Consider the following 11,569-nt stretch of genomic DNA (forward strand, 5'->3'; position numbering starts at 1 on the left):
AATATGAATAGGTTTATTTTAAAAAAAAGTTTGGAAATGCCAGGATTCAAGTTTTTTGTTTCTTTTAAAAATATTCACAATTTTTTTATAAAATAGTATGTGTTTTTCACTTTATTAAACATTTTTAACCTAAAAAAAATACTAAATTGCACTATCTATTTGAAAAAAAAAAATGAAAAAGAGCCCACTCTCAGTTTCTCGGAACGTCTAGAAAGTGTTGGTCCTCTCCAGTTTTGCGTACTGTTCGGTGCTCTGGTCTTTCTTCTTCTTCTTTTTCAAGAACACTCTCGCCCTCTCTTATTCTGCTTTGTCTACTCTGCTCTTCGCTGTTCTTCCATCTGTCTCTCTTCGACTCTCTCTCTATCACTCAACGGTAAGTTATTATCTTTCAATGGACTTTGCAACTTGACCAATGTCTGGCCTTATTCTTTCCAACAATTTCTTTAAATTTTCTGCTATCTATTTAGTACCCATTGTTTGAATGGCGTCAAGAAAGAATGGGTTAGTCTCTGAATTCGAAGCAACTGCTTTACGATTTCTATGCATGAGAGGAACATTATATTGTATGGCTTTGATTGTTGATTATTAATTGTGCATACTATTCAGCTTGAGTTATGAACTTGTGAATAGTTGGCTCCAGATATTATTGGTATTTAATCATCAGTTTATAATTGCAGCATGATGCTTCTGTTGTTTCCGTTACAATGTTTGACAAATGAAATTGGCCACTTCCAATACAATTGTTAATCTTAGCTTGTTTCAATTCATCCTCTGGTTCTATTTTTTTCAAACATAGTTGGCTACTCTCTATGTATTCGATGTAAAGCCTGTGTGAACGTGAAGAATTACTGTTTTTATACAACAAAGAAAAACTAAATTTGTATAATTTAGAAATTAAATAAATAAAAACTATGTAGTTAAGTGAGGAGTAGAACCAATTTGAGGAATCAATTGACCCTATTTGTAATGGTTCACTTGTTCTCTAGCCTAAGATTAGGTGGGTGGAAGTGTGAATAAAAGAATCTTTGAGTGAATTGGAGTACTACGAGAATAATTGTTTTTATTGCAGGATTACTACTTTGAATAAGTGATGGCTGAACAAGCATATACTGTTGCATCGGATAGTGAAACAACCGGAGAGGAAAAAACTTCACCAGCTTTGCCGGATATTGCAATTGGCATTGACATCGGGACATCTCAATGCAGTGTTGCAGTATGGAATGGCTCTCAGGTGGAACTTGTGAGGAATACTAGAAATCAGAAGTTAATGAGATCTTATGTGACCTTCAAGGATGAGGTCCCTGCTGGTGGTGTTAGCAATCAGTTGACGCATGAGTATGAAATGTTGTCGGGAGCTGCGGTTTTCAATATGAAACGCCTCATCGGAAGAGTTGATACTGATCCCGTTGTTCATTCGTGCAAAAGCCTTCCGTTTTTGGTGCAGACTCTGGATATTGGTGTCAGACCATTTATTGCTGCGTTAGTGAACAATATGTGGAGGTCCACTACTCCCGAAGAAGTTCTTGCAATATTCCTGGTTGAACTGAGAGCCATGGCTGAAATTCGACTGAAACGACCGGTAAGGAATGTTGTTTTGACCATCCCAGTATCATTTAGCCGATTCCAACTGACCCGCATTGAACGAGCCTGTGCCATGGCTGGACTTCATGTTCTAAGATTGATGCCCGAACCCACTGCAGTTGCTCTGCTATATGCACAGCAGCAGCTACAGTCTGGACACGAGAGTATGGGCAGCGGAAGTGAAAAGATCGCACTTATATTCAATATGGGTGCTGGCTACTGCGATGTAGCTATTACGGCTACAGCGGGAGGAGTTTCTCAGATAAAGGCCTTGGCGGGAAGCACATTAGGAGGTGAAGACTTACTTCAGAATATGATGCATCATCTCTTACCCGATATGGATAAATTCTTCTTGAGCCATGGAATTGAAGAAATAAAGAGAATGGGACTGCTTCGAGTTGCCACCCAGGACGCAATCCACAAACTGTCCGTGGAACCCAGTGTTCCAATTGATGTCGACATAGGAAATGGGACAAAGATATCTAAGGTTCTTACCCGCGAAGCGTTTGAGGAAGTGAATCGAAATGTCTTTGAGAAGTGTGAGTCTCTTATAAAGCAATGCCTAAGCGATGCCAAGATAGACGTGGGAGATGTGCATGATGTCATACTTGTCGGGGGCTGTTCAAACATTCCAAAGATTCGTCATATCGCAACGAGCATATGCAAAAGGGATGCAATATATTCTGAAATGAATCCGTTTGAGGCTGCTGTACGTGGAGCAGCACTGGAAGGAGCAGTGGCTTCAGGAATTAACGATCCGCTTGGAAGTTTGGACTTGTTAACCATTCAGGCAACTCCACTGAGCATTGGCATTCGAGCTGATGGTAACAAATTCATACCCATAATTCATCGTAACACAACAACACCAGCAAGGAAGGAACATATATTCACTACTGTTCACGATAACCAAGCTGAGGCATTAATCTTTGTCTATGAAGGAGACGAGATAACCGTGGAAAAGAATCACCTCCTAGGTTACTTTAAGATTGCGGGGATGCCTCCAGCACCAAAAGGCGTTCCCGAGATCAATGTATGCATGGACATCGACGCTTCAAACGTTCTGAGAGTTTTTGCGGGAGTTATGATTCCAGGCATCCAGCACCCTGTAACTCCTTTTATGGAAGTTAGGATGCCAACAGTGGACGATGGCCATGGCTGGTGTGCTGAAGCTCTGCACAGGGCTTACGGTTCTACCTTAGATCTCGTCACAGTACAGCCAAAAACACACCCGTGAGAAAATGGTAAGCCTCATCTAGAAAATAATAAACTTGACTGAACAAAGGCAATTTCAGTTTCAAATGCTTTGAGTCCTGCAAATTTGTGCCTGAATGTATGCCTTGTTGAATGGAATAATCCTATGTGTAGTCTTGTTGAATGGTGGTAAGATACATATATATGGCTGTCTTTGTATAAATCTTCAAAAGAAATGTGTGGAATAAATGTTTTTATGATTGTGTTTCCATGCATCTTTATAGTCTTTCCCTTTTTCATCTAAGAATTTGGAAAATTCAGCAGATTTCTGGGTTTTCCTTGCTGAAGTATTAATTTGTCATCAGATTGTATTTCTCCTGGCAGAATGTATGAGAATGTCTTCAACTTCACATGTATTCCCTTTATGGCATTCTAATCCTCATATAAATATATATAGGGTCATGATTACATGAGTACGTACGTAAATATTATGAACAAATTGTAGCCATTAAAACTAACAAATCAACAGCTACGATTAAACATTAAGGCATTATAGAAATTCGCCTAATTAGCATGTCAAAATTTTCAAAAATAATTTTAAGCTAATGCTAGCAACAGAATTAAGATTTAAACACAAATCATTTATTTTTGCTAAATTTACATTTAAGTCTTAATTTTGTTACTAGCATTATCTTAAAATTTTAATTATAATATTTACAAATGATGTTTATTCTTTTTTACATTTATTCTGATTCTTACATACAATTAATAATTGAGTTAATACACGATTTGGCCCCTCTACTTTTAGGATTTTACCATTTTGGTCTTTAACTTTCAAATTTGTTCAATTTCATCCTCAATTATTCAATTTTTATCTAAAATAGTCTTTGGTTCAAATCAAAATAGTCTTGGTTGAGGACCATTTTGGTTAACAATTTTATAATTCGAGATGAAATTTAGCAAGTTTGAAAATTGAAGATCAAAGTGGCAAAATTTTAATAGTCAAGAGGCCAAATTAAGTATTAACTCAACAATAATTTGTTAAAGAATGGAAGTGACTTCAAATATCTATTTTGCGAATTGTTATACCCTGAACCACAGCGCGCGTAGCACTGTGCGTCCGCGCCTCCTAAAACGACGTCGTTTTGGTAAGTTATGTAGGAAGTTGACGTGATTATGTGTATTTGTTTATACAATTATGTGTATTGTTTATACAATTATGTGTATTTGTTTATACAATTATGTACATTTTTTATACAATCATGTATATCTTTTTTTATACAATTATGTACATCCGGAACAGGAAATTTATGTGTATTATGTTAAGAATTTATGTTTATTATGTTAAAAATTATGTATATTATGTATTATGTTAGATTATATGTATTATCTTTTTTTAAAAAAAGTATGTGTATTTTGTTATACAATTATGTACATTCATGTATACAATTATGTGTATTCTAGTATAAAATTATGTACATTGAACATGAATTTTTTTTTTTTAAAGAAAATTAATTGCCAACACAGGGTAGCGAAATTTCAAAAAAAAAAAAAAAAATCTAAAACGACGTTGTTTTGCATCAGGGCGCACAATACAATGCGCATCCTGGTGCAAGATATGAATTGCCCTATTGTGTCTTTATTGTTGAAAATCCAAAAGCCCATAGAGATGAGGAAAAAGCGCCATTTTCAAAATAATTGAGGAGACTAATATAGATAAATGTATAATTTTGGTCAAATTACGATGTGTCTTAAGCAGGTCGTAATTGTAGAAGGCATCTTGATACTGGTACCGTATTCAGATTAATTCCCATTTGCATTGAACCGACCCAATTAAAAGACAAAGTGCTTGATTTTTTTCTCTTGAATTATACATGTATTTATTATATAGATACATGTATAATTTAAAGAAAAAAATAATATAAGCATATAATTCGGGGAAAAATGTTTTCATTTTCCCTCTAAATTATAAAAGAAGAGACCGATTCTATTGATTTATAATCAGTTGTGAATTTTGGGGCAAATTATATCATGCATCAGGGCCCTAGCTAAAATGACGTCGTTTTTTCGTTTTTATCGTTAACTTTAAAAACTCATAACAGAATATACACAAACTTATACCATAATATACATAATCTAACATAATATATAATACATATAAATTCTTAACATACACATAAACTCATTACAGAATATACATAAAACTCTTAACAGAATAATAGAATACATCCTAAACTCTTGACATAATACATATAAACTCTTTAACAGAATACAAATAAACTCTTAATATAATACACATAAAATCTTAGCATAAGACGACACTCACAATGCATTGTGGGCCTTGTATACAATATAACGATTGGAATTTTTGGGCACTACGCTAAACTATTGGTCTTGGCAATCAATGTTAACTGACAATTGGGCTTTGGGCTGACCCATCAATTTTCACAGTCTAAAATCTCTGTTAATTCTATTTGATCTCTGTAAAATAATTACCAAAGAAAAGGATAATACCAATATTTATATGTTGAATTCACTTACAAATTTCAAGGAACAATGTCAAACCAAATGCACAAAATCGTAGATATATATATATATATATATATATATATATATATATATATATATATATTGGCACATTACACTTCGATTTAGCAATTGTTATACCATGGACCAAAATTTTGTACCTTCAGTTAATATACCTACAGTTAACGGTTTCTGTGCATGTAAACACATGTGAACCTGATACAAAAATAATGTACTTTCAGTTAACACATTATATACCTACAGTTAACAATTTCTATACATGTAAACAAATAACTTGATAATTGCTGACACAATATGATAGCTACAAGTACAGAAAATATAAACTGTAGATACATAATATGTCAACTATAGATACAGAATCTGAATGTTATTTTTAGACCAAGATCTACAATGCAAGGTAGACCCTGATCCATGGTATAATTTGCATTTTTTTTATTTTTTTTATTTTTTAAATCTGAATGTTATTTTTGGACCAGAATTTACAATGCAAGGTAGAGTCAAATTACTATCTATCATTATTTAAACAAAAGCTCTCTTAACATCTATTACTATTATGGCCCTTTTGGTTCACGGAATAGGTCGGGAATGGCATAACATTCCCAGTAATAGGCCTATTCCTTTGTATGTCAATAGTTATGCTGTGCAACCGAATGTACCATGCGCATGGTGCATACGATGCAAAACGACGTCGTTTTGACTAAAAACGCGCGTCCCACTTAAAAAAAAAATTCAGGTTCGATTCTCGGCAATAGCATTATTGTGGATATATAGTTATGAATTTCTGGATATATAGTTATAAATTTGTGGATATATAGTTATGAATTTATGGATATTTAGTTCATTCATTGTGGATATTTAGTTCATTCATTGTATATATTTACTTCATTCATTCACTATGGATATATAGTTATGAATTTATGGATATATAGTTATGAATTTCTGAATATATAGTTATGAATTTATTGATATTTAGTTCATTCATTGTGGATATTTAGTTCAATCATTGTGGATATTTAGTTCATTCATTGTGGATTTTTACTTCATTCATTCATTCATTGTGGATTTTTACTTCATTCATTCATTCATTCATTCATTGTGGATTTTTACTTCATTCATTCACTGTGGATATATAGTTATGAATTTGTGGATATATAGTTATGAATTTCTGGATATATAAAAATGCTATTGCCGGGAATCGAACCTGATTTCTTCTTTAAGTGGGACGCGCGTTTTTTTAACCAAAACGGCGCCATTTTACAACCATATGCACCTTGCAAGGTGCATTCGATTGCACAGCATAATTTGCGTTTGTTTGGTAACGGTTTCTATTACCGGGAATAATATTCCGGTAATACCCCATTCCCCCAGATAAGGTAATAGCTATTACCAGGCCCCCCCTGGTATTAGGCTATTATTACTGAGTTATCAGGAATAGCCTAAAATTTCTATTTCCTATTTTACCCTCCGTCACCACCACCAGCACCACCACCCCACCACCCCCATCGCCGCCACCACCACCACTACCATCGCCACCACCACCACCATCATTGCTACCAGCACCGCCGCCGCCACCAGCACCACCAACATCACCAGTACCGCCACCACTGTCGCTACCACCACCACCGCCGCCGCCGCCGCTACCACCACCACCAGCACCACCACCCCACCAACACCACCAGCACCAGCATCGCCACCACCGATGCTACCACCACCACCACCACCGCCGCCGCCGCCGCCGCCACCACCACCACCACCGCCGCCGCCGCCGCCGCCACCACCACCACCACAGCCGCTACCGCTGCCGCCGCTGCCACCACCACCACCACAGCCGCTACCGCTGCCGCCGCCGCCGCCACCACCACCACCACCACCGCCGCCCCATCGACACCACCACATATTTTTATAAGGGTATTTATGTCTTTTAAAACATATTTCATTTCTATTCCTTAAACCAACCAAACACGGTAATATAATTCCTAAAGTCTATTCTTTCCATGAACCAAACAATAGAATACAATTCATCTTCTATTCCTTGCCTATTCCATTCCTTATGAAATAGCATTCTTATTACCTCAAAATTCATTCCGTGAACCAAACGTGCTGTTAAAGAAAAAAGAAAAAAAACTCCTTGACATTTAGTTCATCGAACACATATTGATTTATTTTAGGTCTTGATTTCCGAGCCTTGGTATTTCTTTAAACATAAATAAAAAAATAACATTGTGGTCCTCATAAAATTGACTCCTCTAGCGGTATGAAAGCAACTTAATTGAAGCTTCAATCATGCAGGGGAAATGGTGAAGAATGAGCTGTTATCTGGGAATGCTTTCTTGTTTCAAATTTCACCACTTGCCCAAAGGGAAATTAGGTGAAGCCAAAGTCATAGGGGACAAAACACCAAGTGAATATGCCATTTTCCAACTCTTTTCATTCACAGGATCACATTACCAATGATTTAGTACATGTTTTGTCCATCCAAGTCCCAACTGGTTTGAAATTTGTGCAACTCATACAAAGGCTACATTCCAGATTTTAGTCAAATGAAACCAGACATTGGCCTATCACATTGCTGCTGTCTTTTTCCATCCCCAACAAATCCAAGGGAAATTTTACTTGTGTAGCTTCAAAATCAAATCCTTTTTAGTTCAACAAATTCATGAATAATATAATAAATGATTAAATTCCTATTACATACCTACTTTTTGTGTGTGTGTGTGGGGTTTAGCTAATAAGAAGAGGAAGACACGTTGATACTATCAGTTATTAAACCTAATTGATTAGGTTCCAATAACAACGATTCATTAAAAGAAGAGGAAGAGGAAATAGAGTAATCTTCATGAAAATTTAAACCTATCCTTTAGAGAATTACAAATTTTTATTTGAATCACATCTATTAGTTGAATCAATGATATCTATCACAACATATATATGTAAGTTTAGTAGAATGAAGGAATTGTGGAGAGGCACAATTAAACAAATTATTTTTATTTATTTATTTATGAAAAAGCCTGCAACCACTACCCAAAAGGGCAAATTATTGTGTGAACCATGGTCCACACAGTGTTACGTGGATCATAACAAAAAATATATTTTTAATATACTAAATGTAAATTATTTTTGTAATGTATGTACATTATACAATATAATATACACTCAGTACAAAAATAATGTACATCGCCTGAATACAATGTATATTATTTTTGTACTGAATGTACATTATTTTTGTACTGAATGTTGGGTAAAAAAGGTGAAAAATCCCCAAATATAATAATTCTACAGAAAATTATTATAACTTAGGGAAAACAGAAAACCGGGAAGGAAAAGAGTTGAGTGTTTGGGTGAAGGCTTTAGCACGAGTTCGAACACAAGGTTCTTTTCCTTAAAACCTTATTTGCTACCTCCCACAAGTGCTAGGAGCGTTGTAGCCTAGGTTTCCCAGGATAAAACGTGCTACGACTCTTTGTTTAAGCACCTAAACAAAGAGCCCGGCGAACAAAACAAAGCTGGAACACAGCTGGGGAAAGAAGAGAGTAGAAGCAGAAGTTTTGAAGCTGAAAACTATACTGGAATTCCTTCGTTTTTCTCACTGTGTGTGTAAAATGCTTCTGCCCAACCTCTTCTTTATATAGGGCTCGTTGGAAGGGATAGCATTCAACGGCAGTAAATTGGGATTAAAACCAATTGTGTAACACCTGTAACGGTCCCACTCTCGTGTTGTGACACAACACGAAAGTACAGTACAACTCTCGTATTGCTCTCCGTGCACCACAACCTCTCATGCTACACACGAGAGTAGGTGCTCTCCGGACGACGTTCGTGCCCGCAGGTGCCGGCACACGCGAGCTCGGGCTTGATTCAAGCCTTTTGAGCTCTTCTAGTTGGATTTTGATTTGCACCCCCCCCCCCCCCCCGCGCGAGAGAGCCTCTATGCTATACACAGGGCTGGTCCTATCATTTTATAGGCCCGGGGCAAGATTAAAAAAATGGGCCCCGGTTAATATATATTTTATGCCTAAAATTTAAATTAAATAAGGAAAAAATTATTAATATCAATAACTTTAAATAAGATTAACAAGTTTTTAACAATTTTACATACATACACAACAATAATCATGAAAAAAAATTCTAGGTGCTTTCCTTAATGCAAAATAATAAATAATCGTATAAGTGTCTTCATAAATAAATAATATTATAGTTTATAAAAATGAATAAATAATTTAAAATTGAGTAAACTTATAAACAATAACATTTATCATAATAAAATAATAATTAATTTTTAATAAAAATTTATAAAACAATAATTACAAACATATGGAAAGCTAAAAATCTTTTTTTTTTACTAGGAGCAAGAAATTAAAATATTTCAAAACGCAATAAACAAATGCAAAAAGATATGAAACATAATTATCTAGATAAAATAGTTTGAACATAAAGCATATTATAAATCACACATCTTCTATATTATTTATATGATTTTTATAAATACTTTTTTTTTTTAAATACAAATACCTTTCTTTTAAATAGATAAATTTTAAACTTTTTTAAAAATAATTTGAATACATATAATGACACATGATAGAAGTTTCTATATTACATTGATTAGATATTCATAAAAAGGTACGAAGTAAATTATCTTTTAATTTTTTTTTATAATTCAATCTCAAAATATATCATAAACCCCCTCCGTCCTATTTTTACGTGTCTTGTTTGGTTAACATGAGTTAATTGAAGTTTTTTAAATTCAATTTTTCATAATATGTTTAGTATAAGTATATAAAAATTTATAAATTTAGAAATTGCATTAAAAATTTAATATAAAAATTATATATTTAAGATAAAAAATTTTCATAATATGTTTAGTATAAATATATGAAAATTTATATATTTAAAAACTACATTATTAAACACAAAAAATCAATAAAAATAAATTTTTAAAATATAAGCAAAGAAGTAAAGTTGGAGAATTCAAAAATGTGAAGGGAAGGATTTGATCACAGGCCTTTGATTAAATGAGGTTGAAATTCAAGTATCTCACCAACCAAGCTAATTCACCTTACTATAAAATATATGTATATAAATTACTTATAATCAATATATATATACTATAAATATATATAAAAGATAGGATGGGGCCCTCCCCCAAGCATGGGCCCTGGCCCAGGGCCCAACCTACCCATACCCCAGGGCCGGCCCTGGCTATACAATTCTATAAGCTTGAAATGAGCTCATGTATATAAGGGGGGCAAATCTTGTTTCCAAACCAATGTGGGACAAAGTCCTACATTTTCCCTTCATTTCCCAATTCAAATGGGTCTACTTTGAGAATCAATATCTCATTCACCCATTATCCGTTTTGAGCGTACAATATATCAATCTCTTCGTCTCACTACGAAGAACACGAATCCACTTTGACCCGACCCAAATCGGAAGTGGACCCCACTGATAATTGTACCACAAGGTAGCCACTTATAATGCCATTTTATGTCATTTTTAAGCTAATTTTCCAACACTGAATATACATTATTTTATACTATACAAAATATGGTCTATATAGCTTGTGTGGACCATGGTTCACACAATAATGATTGACCCAAAAGTACGCTTTGAGTAAAGTCCGCCTTGTGACCTTACTCAGCATGTTACTCATAGCTGACTAGATCAAACAAAAAAGGCTAATACGCAACTCCAATAGGAGTTAAATTTAGAACATTGTAGTTAATTATCAAGACAACAACTTAACCAATTTGACGGGGATTGCCACAAATTCAATTTTCAAGCTTGAATTTATGCACATGTGTGCACCAAAACAATTTAGATCATCTGCCTACTTTGTTGTGTACTAAATTCAAAATTTTCCAACTAATACTCCCTCTTCTGTCACTTTCTCCAACGGGCAAGTGTCAATGTTTGCAATTATATATTATCCAATTTCAAAGTAGCCCTGATTGAGATAGAACTATCATCTAATCATCATATTTTACTCAATACATATATGAAGTACGGTAAATAGGAGTTTAGTTTTCATTAAATAATGTTTCAAATTTATACCTTATGAATAAAAAAAAAATAGATATTAACATTAATAATGTACGAAAAACTCTTAAAAAATGAATATTGTTGTGTTTTAGACACATTTTCACATTAGAAAATCACCAGAAGTTTTCATGAAGTGCTTTAATGCTGTTATTATAATTAAAAAATTGAAGTTCTGAATGGTGTTTCTAAAAAGAAACGTCTTCTAATTTAAAGG

General features: G+C 34.3%; 1 protein-coding gene across 2 annotated transcripts; it reads left to right on the top strand.

The window, feature by feature from the left end:
* Positions 1-200: 200 nt before the first annotated feature.
* On the top strand, positions 201-3,047 carry LOC109163752 (heat shock 70 kDa protein 8). Of its 2 annotated transcripts, none has more exons than XM_019312460.1 (2): positions 201-370; positions 1,068-3,047. In XM_019312460.1, the coding sequence occupies exon 2, from the start codon at positions 1,091-1,093 to the stop codon at positions 2,813-2,815; it is 1,725 nt and encodes a 574-aa protein (XP_019168005.1). In that variant the 5' UTR covers positions 201-370; positions 1,068-1,090; the 3' UTR covers positions 2,816-3,047. The 2 variants fall into 2 exon arrangements, with proteins under 2 accessions (XP_019168005.1, XP_019168004.1); XM_019312459.1 differs by having other exon boundaries at positions 202-373; positions 1,070-3,047.
* The last annotated feature ends 8,522 nt before the right edge of the window (positions 3,048-11,569 follow it).

The sequence above is a fragment of the Ipomoea nil genome, unplaced genomic scaffold (genome assembly GCF_001879475.1).
Source record: "Ipomoea nil cultivar Tokyo-kokei standard unplaced genomic scaffold, Asagao_1.1 scaffold3043, whole genome shotgun sequence".
Taxonomy (NCBI): Eukaryota; Viridiplantae; Streptophyta; class Magnoliopsida; order Solanales; family Convolvulaceae; genus Ipomoea; species Ipomoea nil.